The sequence below is a fragment of the Xiphophorus couchianus genome, chromosome 21, assembly GCF_001444195.1.
Source record: "Xiphophorus couchianus chromosome 21, X_couchianus-1.0, whole genome shotgun sequence".
NCBI classification, from domain to species: Eukaryota; Metazoa; Chordata; class Actinopteri; order Cyprinodontiformes; family Poeciliidae; genus Xiphophorus; species Xiphophorus couchianus.
In genome coordinates this window covers 11,183,579-11,206,425 of record NC_040248.1, presented here as the reverse complement: position 1 = coordinate 11,206,425, position 22,847 = coordinate 11,183,579, and the positions used below count along the sequence as shown (strand labels likewise).

General features: G+C 38.1%; 2 protein-coding genes and 1 non-coding gene across 4 annotated transcripts; 1 reads left to right on the top strand and 2 right to left on the bottom strand.

Annotated features, from left to right (window-relative positions):
• Window positions 1-10,216: 10,216 nt before the first annotated feature.
• On the bottom strand, window positions 10,217-10,302 carry trnay-gua (transfer RNA tyrosine (anticodon GUA)). The gene is given in 2 exon segments: window positions 10,217-10,252; window positions 10,266-10,302. It is a non-coding gene; the product is annotated as a tRNA-Tyr (tRNA).
• A 1,331-nt stretch (window positions 10,303-11,633) lies between these two features.
• On the top strand, window positions 11,634-18,346 carry trim55b (tripartite motif containing 55b). Of its 2 annotated transcripts, none has more exons than XM_028004243.1 (8): window positions 11,634-11,753; window positions 12,217-12,386; window positions 13,356-13,536; window positions 14,688-14,783; window positions 16,709-16,942; window positions 17,032-17,054; window positions 17,401-17,525; window positions 17,615-18,346. In XM_028004243.1, the coding sequence occupies exons 1-8, from the start codon at window positions 11,634-11,636 to the stop codon at window positions 17,773-17,775; spliced, it is 1,110 nt and encodes a 369-aa protein (XP_027860044.1). In that variant the 3' UTR covers window positions 17,776-18,346. The 2 variants fall into 2 exon arrangements, with proteins under 2 accessions (XP_027860044.1, XP_027860045.1); XM_028004244.1 differs by having other exon boundaries at window positions 13,359-13,536; window positions 17,615-17,775.
• Window positions 18,347-20,044: 1,698 nt separating this feature from the next.
• On the bottom strand, window positions 20,045-21,524 carry crhb (corticotropin releasing hormone b). The gene is made up of 2 exons (XM_028004502.1): window positions 21,313-21,524; window positions 20,045-20,928 (listed from the first exon to the last, which is right to left on the bottom strand). Exon 2 carries the CDS (start codon window positions 20,905-20,907, stop codon window positions 20,377-20,379), a length of 531 nt encoding a protein of 176 aa, XP_027860303.1. The 5' UTR covers window positions 20,908-20,928; window positions 21,313-21,524; the 3' UTR covers window positions 20,045-20,376.
• Window positions 21,525-22,847: the final 1,323 nt, after the last annotated feature.

Sequence of the window (22,847 nt, the reverse complement as noted above, 5' to 3'; positions counted from 1 at the left end):
CTGTTGAAGCGAGCACCCCAAAAAACGCCCTTGTTTACGGTGAGCCAATAGCGTGAAGGCAACGTTTGTAAAACAAACAGTGATTGGATAATGGCTTCAGGGCTGTATGCAACGACACATGTGAGTGGCTGCGGAGCCAGGGCGATCCCTAGAATTATATGAGCAGTCATTTGCAGACGGCGTGGACTTTCTCAAGGGTATTCCTCCACAACGGGGCTTGCCCTGCAGCGGTCCACATTATTGCCTGTGATTACCTTTCTCTCATGAGTCATACTACTTGGGAGCTGAAATACAGCTTAGCAAACGTTTCAAAAATGTTGCATCTCTGTTAAGCTATGGCAATTTTGCTGCATGTGTGTGGTGACTAAAAATGTCAAATTTAACCATAGAGACACATTTAGAAGGAAGAATACCATCAAAAAGTTCACTACCTTTTCAGTTAATCAAACCTCACATATTGTATACATTCATTCCACATAGAGTGAAACATTTCAAGCCTTAATATTTATACATTTTAATAATTATGGCTTACAGAAAATGAATACCTCAAATTCAGTATCTCTGAAAATATGAATATAACATAGGATACATTTTAAAAAGGATATTTTAAACTGAAATGTCAAGCTTCTTAACAGCATGTTCATTTCTATGCACTTAATACTCTCCTTTTGCAAAATTATTGCGTTAATGCAGCATGCCATGGAGGCTATCAGCCTGTGGTTCTGCTGAGGTGTGATGGAAGCCCAGGTGTTTTTAATGGTGACCTTCAGGCCATCTGCACTGTTAGATCTGGTGTTTCTGCTCTTCTTCTCCAATAACTGCTGGGTTCTCTGTGTCAGGCGGGTTTGCTGGCCAATCAAGCTCAGTAACACCATGGTCACTGAACGAGCTTTTAGTGCCTTTGGCAGTGTGTGAAGGTGCCAAGTCCTGCTGGATAGTTAAATCAACCCTTCCATAAATTTTGTCTGCAGAGGAAAGCACCTAGTTCTGTAAAATATGCAAGTAGATGGCTGCTCGACTCCACTAGATGACATGGCACCCAAATCATCACTGGCTGTGGAAACTTCACACAGGACTTCAAGCAATGTGAATTTTGTGCCTCTCCACTCTTTCTCCAGACTACATAGATTTCCCAATTAAATGCAAACTTTACTTTCATCTGGAAAGAGAACTTTGGATCACTGAGCAACAGGCCAGTTCTTTTTCTCCTCAAGCCAGATAAAAAGCTTCTGACTTCAGGATTGTAGCTCTTCATGCACTGACTCCGGCCTTAAATAGATTTTGCTTGACAACTCTCTTCAAGCTGCAGTTCTCTCTGTTGCTGGTGCGGGATTGCCTACCAAACTTTTTCCTTCCACTCAACTTTTTTCAAATATTCTCGGATACGGCATTCTGTGAACAACCAGTCTCTTTAGCAATTGCTTTTTGTGGTTTACTCCCCTTGTTGATGGTGTCAATGAGACATCGCTACAGTCTAAAGCAGTCTTCCCCAGGATATGTAATCTTCTGACCCAGACTGAGAAACTATTCGGAGGCACAGGAAACCGTTGCAGATGTTTAGAGATTATTATCTTATTAGGATGTGACACGTGTAGATGCCAATATTTAACTTTTTAGGATACTATAATGTTCTGAGACTCTAAATGTTGGGTTTTCATTAAGAGTAAGCCATAAAATATTTAACTAAATATGTAATTACTCTATATTCACTTTCTGAAATAAGAGACAAAAAAAATTAATTTTTCATGATATCCTAATTTTTTAAAATTAGGATATCAACTGGTAAACATTATAGTGTTTTCGAACACCAAAATGTTTTTAAAACACATTAGAGTCATTGTGCCTAATGTGTCTAATGTCTTTAATCATGTTTTTTTTTATTAAAACATGGTACTATTGCTCCCATGTTTTATTCAAAAACATCAAGCATTTATTTGGCAGGGTAGCGCATTGTGCAAAATTATGACATGGAATAAAATGTTCCTACATTGTTTTTAGGACACTGCTGGTGTTGGTGAGGAAACCTATCGCTCTTGTTGAAGTAATTATGTTTTAAAAATGCAGCTTGAACGCTATGAGTCTTTTGTCTTTTTCTCATTAGGAGCTGCCACTCAGCTGCCTAATACACTTTTCCTTTTCTTAAATGAAAAACATATTTTACTGTTTGTAAATAACTCCAGTCACAAAAAAAACTGAAACTGAAGAAAACCACATAATCAAATCATACTAAGCACTTCTTTGTTTAAAATTGTTGTGTAAATGCATTGATATTGTACGATTTTTACTGTTTTAATTTTATACCTACCTATACTTTGTACATACACCCTTTTGATTTAAATAATTATCTGTTTCACCAGAGAAATAGCTGCCTTCCTGTACTATCCAAGTGTCACCAGTATTGCATTAGTCATTCATTTTCACTCAAGGTTTCTCCTGCCATATCCATGTGTTGGGGGACAATGAGTGCACCATGGCAACAGCCATCCAGGGCCAATGTCAGCACAAGCATAAGCCTCATGCTCCCTATTTCCACGGTCCTGAACATGGCTGTCGGCCATCATCCTCCCAAGTGAACTGCATTACACATTTAAGGGCAAGTAATGTAAAATAATTTATTTGTCCATCCTTGCATGATTTTACTTATAGAGTATCTTGTCCTTACGACATCCACCAACAATTACTTCTACAATAAAGTTTGTTTGTTTTATTTTAGACTTTTACCTTTAGGCAAAACATGTGTGTTGCTAAAAATGATTGTTTTGTCAAGCAAATGATCCTAATTTTGAAAAATAAAATCATTTATCTAGGTTAAAAAGATAAATAATGGTGAGTAAAATACTCAATTTACTCAAATACTTGAACATACTGATGATTTTCTTTTCTTTGGAGCTAACAGTTGGGTAAAATGCATAAACATAAAACCCAGGCTAAAATTATGTTTCTGGAACTTCCTCAGATTCTCTAAAAGTCTATGAACCATGTCTAAAAGCCGAGTACGATCTAGAAAACCAGGCAATTTAGGTGAAGTCCAGCGACAGCTGGCTGACAGCTACAGAAACATGTGGTTTCTCTGCAACTTGCAGAGGAACATTTATTATGATGAGTAGGAATATTTGTAGATTTGAGAAAATCCAGCTAAAAATTTTGAAGTTGTGGAACAATATTTTTGTAAAAAAAAATAAATAAAATCAAATTAAAGTTGCATGCAAAATAAGGTTGCTGCAATGGAAGAAGAGAGGATTAAGCGCATCTTTAAAGCTCAAAATGCCATGACACTTATGCTGACAATGAACTGTAATTTTTTTCATTAAAAAGAAGGTTTTCAATTTCTGAAACTTGACCTCTTAAAACATTTTCTCATGTCATATGAGAAAAGCAAGTTTTTATTTGTCTTAGATGAATAAGTAGTACTACAATAAAGAAGCATATATGGAAGTAACAAAGGATTGGGCATGCCCAACTGTTCATTTACTGCATACCCTGTAAAAGTGAAATAGCCTTGAATTGTTTAAATGGAAAAAAATAATTAAAAAGGAGCACTTTTAGTTACCAAGAAGAGATCAGGGGTTTTCACTCAGACAACACTTTATTAATTCTTTTAAGATGGAGAATAACAAGCAGTGTTTGTTCAGTCTGTCTGTTCTAACTAGACAGAGAGTCACTCTTTGAGATTTCTCACAGGGAGTCTGGGAACCAGCCTTTCTGACTCCGATCAGCAGCAGTGTAACTCTAAGGATGTTGACAACACCTTCAAAACCTTGAAAATAGAGGAACGCTTCATTCTTATCTCCAAACCCTCCCTAAGTTTCAGCAGAGTGAAAATACAGTAAATACTTATTTTCAGGTTACACAGACAGTTAAGAAGAAGATATTTTCAAAATTCCTGGAAAAATCATGAAATCCTTTAATCTAATATTATCGAGCCTAATCTGAAGCTGTACTTTCAGATAGCTGTTGTACCATGCTACTGAGAATCTGCAATACTGTTGTTGCCTGAAGACAGGCGTAATCAGTATTACGCCTGTCTCGGTGTGTGCACACAGCAGTGTATATTTTACACCATCTACATCAAGTTCTCATGGGGGAAATTGTTTAGGAAGCCGTTGAGTTAATTAATTTACCCCACAATCTGCTTTGCCATTCACAGCAGTGCAAACACACAGAACATGCCAAGGGGAACACATTTGCAGCAGGTATGATGAACTCTTGGGTAATGGTCTCCAGAGCTTAAATACAGGTGAGCTGCTAATTTCCTTCACATGTTCAGTGCCTGCTTGTGCGGCTCCCCAGTGCAACCCTCACATTGGCTCTACTTCTACTTACAAGTAATTGATTCATGTTACGGTTATCCACAAAATTATAGTTCTCCCTAAATTGCAATATTTCTCATGGAGAAGCACATTTATGTGTGCACATTGATATTCTCAATATTTGATCTTTAAACCATGCCACATTATTTTTGGAGTCTACTTTTTCAAAATTGTCACGTTTCATTTGAAGCAAAAAAGAAGAAAAAGAGTCCATGGTTACTCTTTGCTTGCAGAGTCATCTTGTGGAAAAAAAGTGCAATTACAATAGCAGTCTCTGTTATACATACAGTACGTATGCCATGAGTGTCAAGCTAATATTCATTTTGGGCCACATCAAGGTCAAGGCTCTCTTTGGATTATTAATAAGTTTTAAATTTTTAATTTGATGTGTGCCTCAAGTTACTCTTGTTACCATTTTTAATAATCTGTATGTCCCATAAAAATGATTGAAATCAAACTTTGACTTTGACTAGATCTTAATTTTGACAAGCAGCCCCTCAGCATGATTCTGCCAGCACCGTGTGACACCTAGGCGAGGTTGTATTTTGTGGCAAACAGCAGTTGGGATTTCCTAAAACTGTTTTTAAATGATAGCTTTCTCTTTCCACTCTTCAATTAAGGACAGATTAGCTTCGTGCATGACTTATAGTAGTGACAGCAGATTTTCCCACCTGAGCTGCCGATGTGTGCTCCCTTGACTTCCCAGGTTCATGATCTTCCTCCCCAGATGTCGAACTTATAAAGCTACATAAGGGCCACAGAGAAACATCCAGGACTCCCCTCATGATGTAAGGTTAACCGACCTTACACCTATTTCAACCCAAACCTATGGATGACAAACAAAAAAACCGGGACGATAGTAAGGAGGTAAGAACTGCCATAAAGTCAGTATAGAGTTGTGGCCCCGCTTGACAAAGCTTGCTCTTTTTCTGCCACTAGATGGCATCCTTTTTACATATTAAAACCTTATCAGGTTTTATGTATGTTTAACCTGCCTAATAATTTAGATCTTTGCAAAACCAGAAGTTTATTTTTTGAACCACTCTTAATTGAGATTTATCTTACAAATGTTCTAATTAATTTCGCTTTACTGCAGATATCTGATCATCTGGAACCGTTCTTTGTTAGGAAAAGGAAACAACATCACTTCCTACCAGCATCCTGATTTTAGGCAGGTTGCTGCAGTTAAAATATTGAAATACAGCATTACAGTGTAGTACTTTAGCTGCAAGAGGGCCCTGCAGAGGACGGTGAGGGGAGCTGAGAAGGTGATTAGACTATCTCAACCCTCTATTCAAATTCAAAAACACTTTATTAATCCCAAAGGGAAATTAAATAAAATTAAATTCAAGGTCTGCTTCAAAGTTGCTGCAGAAACAAGGCTCTGCACATAAAAAAAAAAATCTGGAAAATTTGGTGTGGGTTTGTATTCAGTCCCATTTAAATAAAATTCAGTACAACCATTTGCTTTCAGAGGTAAATGGAGTCCACATGTGTGTAATTTAATTTTAATGTAGCTGTTTTGTGAACTGCAGCCATCCTGCTAACTGTATCTTCAGCCTATTAGAAGCAAATATACGACTGAATAGTGATAAAATCCCTCTATCACGTCCCTGTGAAGTAAAGAACCGAACATCTTGTGGTTTAAATGAAATTAAGTTTAAGGCGATCTGCTGAGTGCATCTCGGTTTTCTCCCAGGAGTTGCACTGGTGGCCTTTAAAGCAGAATGACGTCTTTTGTACGTCATCTCATGGACGATGATGTTACATAAACTTCCATGTAGGAGTTCAACTTTGTTAAAGTCAAGTTTTCATATGTTAAATATGATGTTGGCTATCTAACATAACTCAGGGCTCATGTATTATTCATAGTACAACCCAATCTGAATATCCATCTGTAGTTAAGCTGAATTAAATCTGGGAAACAGAACTGCTGGATTTCCCCTTTGCTGTTAGAAAAGTGTGATGTTTTCTCAACCTACTGTATTAACATAATATATATATACATATATATGTAATTGGTTTAATATATCATATAAAACAAGAAGAATAAAACAGTAGTAGTAATTATAGTTTAGTGCTCTGCACTTTTTAGTAAATGAACAATCATCAAGTGACAGAATTTGGACTGCATTTACTTTAAATAAAATGTGGCTGATTTAAAACTAGCATTCTGAATGCGTCCCCTTTTTTATTGTATTTTGCTTTAATTGTTGTTTTATCCAATCAATTCCTTTATATTTTAAATATGAACACAAAACTATTAAATATAATTTTTTTTCAGACTTATCCAGATCTCAAAAATGCATAAATCAAATTCTATATTGTATAAGGTCTCTGAGTATGAGTCTCTTTGAAAAGAAGGCCAAGAAACATAGTTGAGGAGAAAGTTGTGGAGAAGTTTAAAACAAGATTAGATTTTAAAACAATATCCAAAGCTTTGTTCCCACACAGCTCTGTTCAATCTATCATTTGATAATGCAAAATACAAATTTAAATAAGGTGGCGGCTGTCCACCTCAACATTGATCAGAGCAACAGAAAGAAACTCCATGGTGAATCTGGAGGAGAAGCAGAGACATAGTTCAGGTGGGATAATCTGTTGACATGAGAACAAGTAGTCATGTGCTTCACTTGTTGAACTTCTATGGAAGAGAGCAAGAAGAAATTTATTGTTGAAGACACCGTAAGTTATGTTTACAGTTTGTTGCAAGCAATGTGTCTCTGCAAACCCAGAGGGAGGAAGGTACTCCTATTAAATGTGACCACATTTAACTTTTTAAAGTGGTACGTATGAAGGGAAACAAACATCTCACATCACCCTGAACACATCATCCCCAATGTGAAGCTGGAAGAAACCCTTACAGTATCCAGAGAATTAAAAAGTGGAGCAGAGGATCACCTCCCAGCAAGACAGTAAACCTAACCACTAATGTAGTACATGTTACACACAAGTGGATTCTACTTATTCATTTTGAAGGGAATTTAATTTTGGGGGTATTCAAATAAAAAAGGCTAAATGCAACCGGTTCGAGCATAAAATATGCACAAGTTAAAACCAGCTCCCATCCTATCATCTCTAATATCTGTGAGGAAAACATGTAGAGATCCAGGTTTAATTCAAAGTCAATTTCCAGAATCAAAACTGAGCTTCTGCAAATTCGGACAGAAAGATCCCGTTTCTTTCTGTCTCTTCTACAAAGACTTTTAAAATTGCTTGCCATCTGACTTCCTCTTAACTGAAATATTCATACAAGAGAACAGATGGCATCCTTTGCTTTTGCTTCCTTTTCTCGTCCCGTGTGCACTTTTATGTTGTGAGTGAGCTTCTTGTGCGCCGCTACACGTGTGTAACCTCCACTCGTGTAACTTGGAAGTGCCTGCAGACCCTTTTGCTATGCATCCTCAAATTACCGCTGAGCAAGGAGTTCCACACTGCGCTCTTTAAAGCGGCATCTTTCAGCTTCAAAGGCAGCAGTGTCTGTCTTTTATATTAGCCTTTCATCTTTTAAAGAAATCTCCACACTGCTCTTAATTTGTCAATCTATATTGGAGTTTTGCCAGCCGGCGCTGCAATATTATGAGTCAGTCAGTAATGGCTTTAGAATTATGAATTCACTTTAGTCACACAAACACAACCCAGAACATCTCCCTAATTGATCTCATCTGAATTCACTTCTAGGCGTCAGCTAAATGGTGAGGACCGGAGCAGTCCTCGCTCGTTAATGAATGCATAATCAGACCAGTTCAGGCTTTTTAAAGATTAATGATTAAAACTGAATAAACTGGCATTCCCACAGCTTCACAAAAATAACACAAAAAGAAACTTAATGTGTAATCGTGCTTCATAAGAGAAGCACTCAAACTGAAGAGAGGACTTGGATGAAATGGCAAACATTAAGAAGATGGTTTAAATAAAAAAAACATTTCAATAGATTTACAGATCAGATGAGGCAGCGCAAGCTTTTTACCTTTTTACACTCAAGAGCTGCATCTAAAAGTGGTGTTTTTTCTGTTTTTCTGTGTTTTCCCCACCTTTAAGGCATTAACTGGGTACATGCTTGGAGCTGTGGTTCCACACCTGCATTCTGGTGTCCCTGGATGAATTCATGAAAACAAAGGGAAATAAATTAGAGGGAGTGAGAGAGAGGGGGGAAGAAAAAGACGTTTATTATTTTCAACAACATCTGTCTAAAATGGCTAAACATGATTCACTGACTCTGATGCGTCTGTGTGAAAAGCACTGCATGCATTTCCATGCGGCCTTACTATAAAGGGAACAGAGGTGCAACATGCGGATGTCGTATTACATTAGTCAGAGGAAAATGGCATATTAGGTATGCACCGATGGGTTAAAAACAGGTGAATAAAATCAGCCTTTCATGTAAGGCGATTAACCTTCGACATAAAAGATTTAAAAAATAATATCTGACAAAGCTGAACAAAGGTTAGCAAAAACAAATAGCTAAAAACACTTAAAATGTGTATTGAATCATTGTTTCTAAACTTTAGGTGTTTATCTTTAAATATATCTCATGGGGAAACAACAAACTGAAATATATCTATATGTTCCTCATCTTTCAAAACTAATGCATCTACAGAAGCAAGAGTTTCAGAGTATGTATCTACTTGCTTTGCAGATCTGTTGAAATTATTGCAAATTCTTCCATACCAAATAGCTTAGGTTTAATCATGTAGACCAAAGAGGATCAGTAAACATAGATAATTAAAATGATCAAGAATTTGTCATGAATTCTCAAATGGATTTAGCTCAGAACTTTAATTAGGCAGCTCTAACAACTGTATTTGGTTTGATCTACACAGATTCACTGTAGCTCTGATATATGGGTACACGTCAGTCATTAAATTAGAGCATAGATGCATTACTTTAAGCACTCACTTACAATTCTGAGCATGTATCTACACAGAGTACTTAATAGGTGACAGAGAAATGACAAATAACAATAAGCAAACTACAAAAAACCTCCAAACAACTGTGATGCACGCTACTGTCCTCTCCACAACTGGTAATTATCACCACTGAGTCATTCATCAAATAATGATAATGTTTGTTGTCAGCACAAGTAGCACAACTTTCGTTAAATTAGATTTTCGTAGGGGTGCTTACAGCAGGGATCATTTATCAGTTAACATGCTGATCAACAATGCAGAACATGTTGCATCCCCTTACTGAGATGAGCCATGCTGTAATTACCCAGGCTAGTGTTTGCAATAAAAGTTGGTTTGGAGATTAAAAATGTTTACTTTGCTCCCTTACTAAACGTTGAAATGTTGTGCATTATTGCAAGGTTTAAAAGGATTTGCACTGAGAAATCGGCTGGTTTGAGTGACAGTTATTGCGTGAAGACACCCTGTTATTTACAGGAGGAGAGAAGTTTTTAAAATAAGATAAATGGGAGCAGAATTCCTGCTTTGGCTCTAAAAGGAAAACATTTTTGGTGGAGATATTTTAGATGTTCTTCTGGGCTGCAACAGTGAGCTAAATGTGAGAAAATAATAGGAAGTCAAATATATGACAGAAAAGCTTTTGTGTTTATTGTTTAGATGAGTAAAAATCCACGCCATAATGGGACATCCCAGACTAGGAAATGTGTCTTTTAGAAATCTCATCCTTAAAAAAGGGTCAACTATTCTGCAGGAAATATATACTGCACGTTATTAGCATTGCTAACTGTGCCTGGCTTATTGTTGGGGTTCTTAGAAATAAATCATGAATTTTCCTACAACACTCTGCTAAAACATTGGCACTAAACTAATAAAAATAAAGTTTTGCTTCACAGCAAACAGAAAACATCAAATACGCTAATCCTGGTTTGTAAAATGTTGACAAATACATACCACGCCATTTTAAACGAATGTGAAGTTTTGTAAGAAAAGAAAGCACTCTCCTTCGAGCCGGATTCGAACCAGCGACCTAAGGATTCCCGTGAAACCACTACAGTCCTCCGCTCTACCAACTGAGCTATCGAAGGGAGATACAGAAAACTGAAAATTTCAAAATATTGGAAGTGTAGAAGGGTGGTTACAGTGATTTATATAAGTCCTGTTAGTTTTATCGCTCGCATTATAATACAACATTTCAAAGAGATAATTACGGAGTCCGTGCGCTTTTGCTAACCAGTCTTCTGTGTCGCTAACATAAGTTAGCATAAGCTAATTCGCTGCTTTTGCTAGCTGTTTTGTCAACCCCTGTATTGTAAATAAAGATTTTCTTCTTTAAATAGAAGAGCTCTCGCTTAGTATGTGAGAGGTAGCGGAATCGATGCCCGCATTCTGCAAGCTTTTCTTTATTATTAATCTAAATTCTATGTTCACGGCAACTTGAAATGTAAGAGTAGCCCAATAACAGCTAAGACACGTTGTACACTTTAACTGGATGCTCAACTTAAATTGCCAATATTTAGGTAATCTTTACCCAGCGTTTAGAGAAAGACCAGTCATGTCATTCCTTAAATGTTCCATGCTGTAAGAAATATTTTCCAGATTTTTATTCATACTCTAACAAAACATTTTAAATGTGTTAACTTATTTCACAGTTTAAATAGCTTTTTCTAACAGTTTTATGACCTCCCTTTTCACTTGTTCAGACGTATATTCATATCTGTGAAACATGTAATTTAGCATCCTTTTCTTTTTTTACCATCATGCATATAAAGACAACAACAAATATAACTCTTAAATATTAGCAGTGGGAATTACTTTTACTATTTTCTCCATCTGCTCCAACCTCTTCTCCTTATTGTATATATATATACCGTTTTTTGTGAAAACTGTAGTCATCTGTTATAAACCTTGTATTGTTTTTCTCTTGTTTTTAAACTTTCCCACAGTTTCTGAGCAAGACTTGGCCGATCCCTCTTGTTTTCTACTCTGAGATTTGCAGCTACTTCATCTCTTTATTTATATGCTCCAATATTCACAATCAAAGTTTTCGTATAAACCAAAAAAGGATATATGGAGATTAAATCTTGATTTGTGAGTTTAGAGATTGGGCAAAGTTATCATTCTAAAGTGAAGGAAGTTAACTTCAACATCATTTTGTCACCCTCTACAGGGTGTGTTTAGAAGCTGCTAGACAGCTGTTGAATACTGAACTGCTCTGTTTCAAATATGGGCAAGGTAAAAATGGCAAGCCAAACTAAAAAAAGAACTGACACCAACTGGGTTGGACCGGACACCCTCTTCTCTTGACCGTGTGACTCAACGTCTGACCGTGTTTTTCTTTGTTGCGCAAACCTTTACCAAAGCTGTGGTTTGATTGCGTTTAGGTGCAGTTTAAAATTGTTTCCCCAACGTTAGCGCCATGGACAACTTGGAGAAGCAGCTGATATGTCCCATATGTTTGGAAATGTTTACAAAGCCTGTGGTCATCCTACCCTGCCAGCACAACCTGTGCAGAAAATGTGCCAATGATGTTTTTCAGGTAAGCAAACAAATAAAATCAATTTATTTTTGCTTTAAATCGGACTAAAAGACAACTATGGAGCATTGTTATTTATGTCTGCCATTTGAATATTAATATTTTAAAGTTCTTTCCTAAAAAATGTAAGATATTAACAGCTTAACAAGCTCGTGTCTAGATGACAAGTGAACTGCCAGTTTAAAAATACTTAAATATGTATATGCTTTGTTGGAACATTATTAATGTAATAAATTAAAGGTGCAAGTTCTTTAAAACTGTTCCAAAGTATTATTTGTTTGCATTTACTCTTCTCAAAGTGTATAAAGGAATTAGCAGTTTTACACAGCATAGATTCCACATTGGTATTGCTTTCCTGTTAATCTCTGAGATTAACGTTTCATAACTGTTTATTGAAGAGATCTATTTATCCATCACAGCCCTGTTAAGACACTAAAAATAAATTCTGAATTGCTTTTGCTTCCAGGCTGCAAACCCATATCTCCCAACCAGAAGTGGTTCGCTGACGTCTGGAGGCCGTTTCCGATGCCCGTCCTGCAGACACGAGGTGGTTCTGGACAGGCATGGTGTCTACGGCCTGCAGAGAAACCTGCTGGTTGAGAATATTATTGATATGTTCAAGCAGGAGTCAAGCAGGTGAGCCCAAGCAGCATGCAACAGCCACAAATTTGAATGTATTTTATTGTGATTTTATGATAGTTTTACACAAGTTTGCACTTAAAATAAATGGAAAACGTTTCATTGTTTTCTACTGTAAAACAGTATATATATGAAAAATGTGCATTCATCTTCAACCACCTTTACTTTTGTACCTCTAAGTAGAAATCAGTCCTACCAATTCCCTTCTAAAGTCAATTCACCAGTAAATAAATTACACAGGCGTTTAACTGAATCACAGGATAACCACAGCTGCTCTGACTTGTCTAGCTGTCTTTCCATCAACATTTTCTTTTTGAAGAAGAAGAAGAATTGCATTAGAAAACAGTAAAATTGGAAACAGTAATGGAAACAGTAAAATAAAAATAACACTACATGTTTTGGTTTGTGCTAGTTTGCAACCTCTACATCTTGTTTATTACCTCCATGTGTATCGTCAAACTCTGTTGATATCATGCTCTGCGTTTGATTCACTCCAAACCAGTAGATTAAAACAGCCCTAATTTATATTTTCCTTTTTTTCTGATTTGCAACATTTCAAAAGTTTGCTTAAAATTCGCTACTGAATAGCCAAAAGGTGTATGTGGCATAAAACCTACAAAACCCTAACTCATAGATTCCAGATGCTTCACTTAAGACAAAGTAAAGAGATTGTGACCTAGTTTTAGAAAATCAAATCATTGATCGTTTTATGGTATCAGAAGAATGAGCTTTCTTATTACTGCAGAATTACTATCACATCCACTCCTGTGCACTGATCAGCATCCAGCTATATCGATTACCTTGTTGACTTTGCATGCGATAACAGAAAAAAAAAAAGCGGCCTGACGGCTCGTCGATAATCTGCTGAGGTGTGTAACAGTGACATTATCAAAGCAACGTCACATGTCACATTAGTATGCAGTGAAATGACAGAAAGGTGTTGCTGTTTTCCTCACACCTCAACAGCAGCAGCGGGCCAACACAGGAGAGGAAGGAAGAAACGCCCATGTGCGACGTTCACGAGGACGAAAAGATCAACATTTACTGTGTAACCCACGCCGTGCCCACATGTTCGATGTGTAAGGTGTTCGGAGCCCACAAAGACTGCGAGGTGGCGCCCCTCGGCACTGTTTATGAGACGAAGAGGGTGAGAGCTTGGAGGTTTTAGATAATGGTCTTCCTTCATCACAATAATTGTTATGAGTACAGTTGAAACCAGAAATGAAGTTACACACAAAATTTAGAAGGTATTTATGACTTTCTTCAAATTCTGAAGATTACATTGCCTCAATATTTGCTAAAATTACCTGTAATACTTGGGTGGAAGTAATACAGAACTCTGTGAACCACATCGTTCTGGCCACACCTGGCCAATATTTAGGGTCACCCTCCATTTTGAGGACTCATTTGCTCACAGGTTTGACTGAAACAAAGACGAATCTTCAATATTTCCAAAGTATTGCCTTTCCTCGTGATATTTATTTTATGAAGTGGAACAGTCTCTTTTCCAGTAAAACACTCATAAAACATGATGTTGCTGCCAGCGGGCTACTAATTTGGGATGGTGCTGTTAGGCTTGTGACCTTCCCCCCTTTTTCTTCAAATTTAACATTAGTCATTAGAGCCAAATTTTAGTTTTATGATTATAGGACCAAATGACGAGTCTCCAAACATGTTCTTCCATGTTTGAAAGAACATGGAAGAACATGTTCTTCCATGTTCTTTTAATCAGATTTTTAATCAGATTTTTTATGCTTCTTTGTCGAGTGGCCTTTCAGCCGGTGTCAGGACAGGATACAATTTTCTCTGGATGATGTCTGTCTTGCCTACTTCAGGCAGCAAGTCGCTCTTGTTCTGGAGCGACTTGCTGCCTGAAAATGCATGTCTGCATTTTGTGCACAATGCAGACATTGTGCACAAAACCCACATTCATCCTTGAGACACAGACTGTTACTCCTTACGTGAAACCTATTATTGTTGGACAATCCTATGATTGCACTGTTGGAAATGACAGATGAGGAACCTTTCTGGGGTTTGAATTTTATCAGTGATGAACTTCTGAAGATTTATCATTCTTTTGATACCTAGCCTGGTTTCTTTTGACTTTTTTGTGATGTTATATACAAGGTAGGAGAGTCACAGGTGTGCCTCCATTTAACATCTTCAGCTTTAGGAAATTATTTAAAGACATAGTAACCCTATTTTGTGTAAGTCTTTTTATGCCGCGTTTATCAGCATCTGGTTTTAAGTTTCCCTGATTTCAGTCGACAATCCCTCCCATCTTGCCTTTGTATCCAGTCCGAGCTGAGTGACGGGATAGCCATGATGGTTGGGAACAACGACAGGATCCAAGGCATCATTAGCCAGCTCGATGAAGCCTGTCGTGTCATAGAGGTCAGTGTTGAGCGACTGCAGCGTCCTGCTGCTCCCAGTGGGTTTCAACCTGTGCATGCACTAACCCACCTGTAGAGACTTACAAACTGGTGTAATGTGCCCTTGTCACTGGCACTCTTTTCGCTTTTTTCAGCATGCCTCTGTGGGGTTTACACAAAAGGAGAGAGAGGAAAATTGGTATTTTCAGTGCCACTGTGTTCTGTTCTCTCCCTCCATTCATTCATTTTCCTCTTTTTCCCCTTGCCTCAAACACCTGATTTCTGGTCTGCCCCTGTAGCATGGACAACAAAACAAGCAGAGTAATAGATGGAGAGGAGGACAGGCAGCTTTCCTGTGATTTATATGTGACAGTCAGACTTAGCTCAGAGAAAGCTGGATTGGTTCCAGTTTCCCATGTGTCATCTTTCGCGTTCAGATAGCGCATAAGGAAGGAGGTTTACTGTCTTTTCAGTGCCTTACAAAACTGATCGCACTGCTTAAACCTTTCCACATTTCGTCATAAGAGAAACAGCCGTCATTATGTTGTACTGGGATTTTATGTAATAAACCATAGTAAACTTCTGGTTAAGCTAATAAAAATCTGAAATGCATGATGTGCATTTGTATTCAGCTCATTTCACTCTAATATTATGAAGTCAAAGCCAGTAGAGCCTATTACTTTCAGGTTGTTGGCAACTATGAATCAATACAAAGAGTGGTAGTCTTCCATTCATAAACTTGTCAGCTTAAATTTCAGCGTTCTCGTCTGCAACATGTTGATGTGCCCCTTGGCAAGACTCTTAACCTCAAATTGCCTTTTACTCTGAAGACGTGGCTGTATTAAAAAGTGCTTTGAGGGGTTAGTCTGAGTTCCAAAGCACATTCTGAATTCATTCCATTTACCATTCAGAAATCACTTGAGGAAAAAAAGAGTCCACCTGTTAATAATTTGTTATTTGTACAAATACATCTGTTCCTTAAAGGCTTTAGATGTGTGTTAGAGAACATCAGTGAACGTGTTATTGAGTAATGTACTATCCATCATCCAAAAATAGAAAGAGTATTACACAATGACAAACGTACCAAGACATGGAGAAATTCAAAGTTGTGTCATTAAATACATGTTATTAGGAATACAACATGTACAAAAATAAAATAAGGCATAATATGATGTATTTTGAGCACATTTAATGAGCCAAATGTGTTCATAATGTTAAAAGTTCTGCAGTTTATGCAAAATAACAGAATTTGTTTGTGTCAGTGGCATTACTAAACGATCACATTTGTTTTTAAATTTATGTTTAAAATAGAAGTATGAAACAGCAAAGCTGTGTATTATTTGTACTACATACACAGTAAAAATCATGTTATATGTTCTAATCCTAATTTGTTGCAAAGAAGTTAACTATGACTAAATAGTTGTCTGGAGCAGTTGGTAATAAAACTAGTACCTTAGATCAAAATTATAATTTTCAGGAAAACAGTAACCAAATAAACAAGAGTTTATTAAAGTAAATTTAGCCTTACAGTTAAGTACTTTAATCAACAAACTTACTCAGCTAGTAACATCCAAATGACTGTGAAAAAGAAACTAATAAACTCTTAAAAGGTCCAAACTAACATGGCTTGATCTACAGGAAACAACATTTTAGTCTCTAGGCGTGTAAAAATAAATAAATAAAACATTAATGTTGGACAAACTATACCAAGGTTGAAAGAGAATAAATACTTTCCCAAGGTAATGTAAATAAAAACAAAAAACACAAAAAAATATTTAAAATAAACCTCTTTGATTTTCAATATTTAAAGCTGTTTTCTCCCACAAATTACATTTGCATACACTCACTCAGCTAACCTGAATTATTAATGTGGATTGAATTTCCCATCTTTCCCACACATTTTCCTATGTCTCTTATTCCCCCCTCGTCTCCCTCTCCCAACCCCAGGAGAACGGCCGGAGGCAGAAGACGAAGGTGTGCGAGAAGTTTGACCATCTTTACTCCGTGCTGGAGGAGAAGAAGAGGCAGATGAGTCAGAAAGTGACGGCCGAGCAGGAAGAGAAGGTGAATTACATCCAGGGCCTCACAAAGAATTACGGAGACCATCTTGAGGAGAGCTGCAAGATCGTGGAGAGAGGGATTCAGACTATGGAGGAGACAGAAATGGCTCTTTTCCTTCAGGTCAGGACAATGAGTTGACTTTAAACTTTGCCAGTTTAAAATAAACTCTGCCTTTATCATCTAACAATGTGAAGTTTTGTCTCTTCCAGAATGTAAGGGATCTCCTTAAAAAGTGAGTACTTGCTTACCTCCATACTGTTATACAACTGCCAGGCCAACAACTTCATTTCATGTGCTCCTGTGGTTTTAAAACGTTTTCATTGATTTTCTAATGAATGATTCACCACATCCACATCTGCTCTTGCACCCAAACGCAGCTAATTCACACCTTCTCTCTGATGTGAAAAATAATTCTGCGAAATGTTGCGAATCACTATCTAGAGCTGAGGCATCCTGAAATAATCCGCTGGAAGTGCTGAAAATCACAAATGTATAAATACACTTCGAGACGTGTTACTTTGAGCGCTTGACGCTGGAATCTAGTCAATGGGTGTGCTATTTTAAATAACTGCCCTCAGAATCGAAGACGCATCCAGCATGGCACACTTGGACAAAGTTGAGCGCGGCTATGAGAAAATGGATCACTACAAAGTCGACTTCAGAAGAGAACGCAAGGCTCTCAGCAACCTCAACTTCATCCCAGGTGAAGGGATGTAGATTATTTACGAGGTGCATCTTTTTTCCTTTGCTTACCTGCATTTTGTCTGAACGTTGCTCACTTTGTTTTCACAGACGATGACGACGAGAATGAAGAAGGAGGAGACGGAGAGGCAGGAGAAGGTGCACGGACTGTTCCTGGAGGGGCTGCGGTTTCAGCCCCCCCTGCACAGCCCAATGCCCCCCAGCAAATAAACCCCTCCCTGAGCCCAACCAGGAGCACTCCTTCCACCTAACTGGTACAAAACATCTATCTTAACGAGCAGCTGGAGAGCTGCTGCTGCTGCTGCTGCTGCTTCATGTTGATTTCTGATCAGTTGTGATCGGCCGAATGAATGCAAGAGTCATTTTAGATCCGTAAGAAAGGAAACGTCTGATTTGAAGCTAAAGGAGTAAGATAATCAGAAAAATCAGTCTTATTTCTTTGCATCATATTTATATGTTTTAATTCCTCTGTTCAGCTCATTTTTGATAGGTGTTGCGTTGCTACTGGCTATATTTAGAAATTAGATAAATTTTTAAAGCCGCTGACCTTTAACAACTCACTGTTAAAGTACGTAATTAGACGCAAGAAGAAAATTGGTTCTCTCTCTTTTTTGCTCCTTCCTTGTTGTTTTTATGGCAGATATAACTTTATGTGGGCAGCAGAAAAGAAAGGAAAAATATCACTGTGACATTTCAGTGTTTTACTGCCCATTTATTCATTTTTTGTCACATAGCACAAGGATGTTTTCCAGTATTTAATGTCGTTTTGCCATTTTGTTATACGTACATATATTGTGAAATTAAAATGTATTCAACACTTTACTACTGACATTGTACTTCAAATTTCTCATTGTAACATTTACATGTGCATCTAATTACATGAGAATATACTTTCGTAATTCAATTCAAAACCAATTTGCACTCATTACACACAGAGTGATATATTTCAAGTTATTTGTGTCAATTTTGATTGTAGCTTTCAGCAAAAAATAAAATCAAAAAATAAAAAATCTTTCTTAAGACCAAAAGAGAAAATTATTACATATATATATATAATTGTTGTTATGGCTTGCTGAAGATTGAGGTTGTACAGAGTCTTGCTTCCAAAGAAATTAATGGGAAACTGAGTGGAAGGAAAAAGTGTGGAAGAAAAAGTTGCATAAGCAGCAAGAATAACTGCAGTTTTAACTGTGAAGAAAAGCCTGTACTCAGATGTACCCATGATGTGAGCTTCAGCTGGGGGAAATCAGAAAGAAATCAGGGTCCAAGAGTTTTATGGAAGAGTAAAGAGGCACAAAATCTAAATTGCTTGAGGTCCAGTGTGGTGTTTCCACAATCAGGGATGATTTGGTGTGCTGATGGTGTTTGTTCACCCCATCACGAAATCAGGAATTTTTTTGAGTTCATGTTTTCCTCTGCTGATAGATGCTGATTTAATTTTCCAGCAGGATTTGGAACCTGCAAGTACCAGCTGGCTCAGCTGACCTTCACCCCAATTCATGCTAATGCAGACACAACCAAATATTGATGGTTTATAATGTGCAGCACGTTACTTTCAGCAGGCCAATATTTATGTATTAAAAATCCTTTATTTGTTCCGATTTTGACATTTTCCAATTTTACAAGAAACTAAACTTTGGGTTTTAATTAGCTGTCAGCCTCAATAAACAATTTAGCAAAAATAAACACTTTTTTATAAGTTTAACTATTTGAATTGCAATATTAAAATAACTTTTTCATGATGTTCTGATTTATTGAGCTACACCTGCACTTCTTATTTGATTGTTTTTGTCTATCACTGCGTAACCTTGTTCAGCTGGAGTTTCTGTCTGAATTTTCTTGTTTCCCACCTCAAAGCCAGCTCAAGGGATTATACGGCCGTCCAGCTTGTGCTCACGTCTCAAGACCGCAAAGGCTCTTTGTGGTCTCACCTTGACATAGCTTCACTTCCGAGAACGTCCATCACTGAATCCCATCTAATCACTGCACAGCATCAGTCAGTGAGTTGGATCCTTTACAAATAGGCCCAGTGCAGCACTACAGGCTCTTAGTGGACACGTGAGCTATAAGGGATGAGTCACTCAGTGCACAGATCTTGTTCAGTGTATCCTGCCTCTTTAAGGTCAGAGATCAACACAGAGGCACACATATTGTGCTTAGCATTCATTAGTGGTACATATTTGAGCTCGGGTTGCTTCTTCATGGTATAATGAGAAATGCCTCTTGAGGTTGCAGAGGGAATTACTCTACTGTTTCCACCTGCAGGAGCTCCCACCCATCTGAAAATTGTTGCCTTTTGTTTGTGTTTTGGTTTTACTATTTAATCCGTATAATTTAGATTTATCATTCAAGCTGCACATGTCTAAAATCTTGAAAATAGATTTGAGTCCCACATTTCGTTGGAGCTTCAGTTTACTCCTGCAAGGATATTGACAGAGAAGTGTAAGCTTTGCATTTGTTTATTTTTTATTTAAAAATATAAATATAAGACGTGTCGTTGCACAACAGAAAAAAAATGGCTGGTTGCACGTAAGTTTATTAACAAACATAAATATAAATACAGCGGTTCATAATCTAAAACAAAATACAAATTTATATTTGAACGAAAAGAAAAGTGCGTCTTCTGAAACTCTACAAATTCGACACCAACATCAAAATGGCAAGGTATAACCGGACCAGTCCAGCCCGTTTACGCTCCATCATTTTTAGGTCAAAGCTATGAATTATAGAGTGATAAAGCAGCACTATATTGCACACAGCATGTTTTTGTGCTAATAAATGCAGAACAAAATAAAATAAAATAAAACATAAACAGAGGGAACTGAGATCTTTGGCGGGCTGGAGAGATGGTTTCATTTCCCAAACAGCTCCATCATCCTTCTGTTGTTCTGCGCCTGCTGGGCCAGCTGTTCCGCCTTGGACATCTCCATCATCTCCCGCAGCAGGTGGAAGGTCAGGTCCAGGGATATCGGTGGGTCTTCGGACCTCCTCCCCCTCTCCATCGACTCGTCCCCGCGGTCGGCGAAGCCACCTATGAGCGCTCTGATGTTGCCAACTTTCCCCTGCAAGAGGCGCCGCGTCAGCTGGAGCTGCTGCGCTCTGTTGAAGATGGATGGGGATCCGCCGGGATAGTACAAGGATGGGAAAGAGTTAGAGTCCCCGTTTCCCAGCCGGATGAAGTACTCCTCTCCGAGGCGCTCCAGAATGGGGCCAGACTGCTGCTGCTGCTGCTCCTGCTGCTGCCGCTGCTGCTGTTCGGAGTTTTGGCTTTGGAGAGCGGGGATGCGCAGGGGACCGCCTGGGCTCTCAATAGCCCGACATTCGTAGCGCGGTAAGAAGGCAACGAGCAGAATAACGGTGGTGCCGAATAAATTGAGCTTCATGTCAGGATTTCAGCTGGAAATCTGGGAAGAGGGGGAAGAACAAAACGCATTTAGGATTCCTGTTTGATGCGTAAAGAGACAATTACGCACGGAAAACACACCTGAAAGCAGCCATTGGTGTTCCAATTAATGTATCTATCATTTCTGAATAAATTCTATCTAAATAATAATCATACCTTTTCACGTTAGAGTAAATAAAAATGATCAAGTATTTTTTTTAAAAATCTATGCGTAACCTCGATTGGTTAAGATTTACTACTGAGATGTTAAAAATTCAAAAAGAACCAAACAAATTCAGAGGTAATGAGTTGATAGGCATCTGTCTTTGTTTTAAATGAGAATATAAAACATATCAAGTTAAGTATTAAGCAGAAGGGGGGAAAAAACTCAGAAGAATTTCTTTACCTTCAGTACAGGTAGTCCAGAAGTCTACAGCCGCGTAGGTTGCCAGGTATAGTTGGCGAAATGCCGCCCTCCTTCACTTTTCCGAAGAGACAAGTATATAGCTACTTAAAGGGAGAAGAGATGCTGAATGGACTTATATATAGCCGCCGTCACTACAAGCGCGTTGCTGCGAGCCCCAGATTGATTCTGCGCGTCCTCGCAGGGGTTGAACGTGAATGGACGCCTCTGACAAAGTGCTTTAGTTCGGATGGGATGAGTCATACGTGAGCATGCGCGCACGCGCGCACGAGCATTTACCTCCCCCCTCTGAGCCTGAAGATCAGGCCTAAATAGGTGCCACACCTACAGGCATTTCTCACTGGAAAGGGTTAGTTGGAAATTCTGAGAGCACTTTGCTTAGAAGTTAATGGAAATGTTGGATCAATAGAAGCTCTAAATTGGGTATGTGTTTTTTTTAATAACCATCTAATTAATTCAACGTTTAGTTAGCTGGTTTGCTGCTTTTGATAATCGAACTTAATCGAATAATTGCATGGATAGAAATATTCCGAAAGCGAACACCTGATATATAACAGGTGCATTCAAATTGAGTTATTTCTGCTTGTTGCGCTAAAATAATGACTCTAAAGCAGTTCCTCAATTGACCTGAGCTGCAATTAATGAATGTGCATTTGCAAACACCTCAGGCTCACAGAGAGACATTGGCTCCAGTGATTCATTGCTGCTGCACATATGTACGTCACCACCTCTCCACCTTTCTGACTCGGCCACCTTGTTTTAGAGGGAGCGACGGGTTGGGGTAGAGGGGGGCCTGCCACCAAAACTTGCTTTCGAAATGTGGAGCTTCGCCTTGAATGTTAAATAATTTCAATCTGAAGTGTTGCTGTTTCATTCTTCTTCTCGATTATGTTGTAATACCTCTGCTGATTCGACCCGGTTGCTAATGGTAAAGTGTGTGGCTTCGAAAGAGTTGGAAAAAGTTGGCACTTTTTCACCTCAGCAAAATGTAATCCTTTTAGTAAGTCACCTTAACAATGTGATATAACTTTTCCCATTATTCCTAAAGAATAGCCCAGACATTTTGATCAGGAAAATTATGTTCCAGACATATATGCAGGGGTTAAAGTGATTCAATGGATTCTGTGCTTTCAAGAAGAAGCAGCCAATCTGTGACAAAATTGTGGAGGAAATATGATTTTTAGGGGTTTTTTTGTACGTGTAGCACAAGACAAGATTTTCATATGACATATCAACACAAAGTACTGCATAATTTTGCAAATCAGGCCTTTCTGAAAGAGTGTCAGTAAGAGTTAGGAGACCCATTTACAGTTTACTGATAATTCATTGAACATGTGGTATGTGGTACATAACGACCTGCTTGGCTCCACACGGACAATTGCAAATCACCTGGAACTCTCCAACCTTACAGCTAAACATGGTGGTGGCAGCATTATGATGTGGAGAAGGTTAGAGTTGATGGGAAGCTGAAATAGGCTTAAGACAGGGCATTGCTGGATGAAAACCTGTGAGAGGCT

Coding starts and splice junctions, on each gene's coding strand:
- trim55b (XM_028004243.1), top strand. CDS start 11,634: ATGGACAACTTGGAGAAGCAGCTGATATGTCCCATATGTTTGGAAATG. Junction 16,943..17,031: donor AAATGGCTCTTTTCCTTCAG/GTCAGGACAATG, acceptor TGTCTCTTCCAG/AATGTAAGGGATCTCCTTAA. Junction 17,055..17,400: donor GTAAGGGATCTCCTTAAAAA/GTGAGTACTTGC, acceptor AACTGCCCTCAG/AATCGAAGACGCATCCAGCA.
- crhb (XM_028004502.1), bottom strand. CDS start 20,907: ATGAAGCTCAATTTATTCGGCACCACCGTTATTCTGCTCGTTGCCTTC.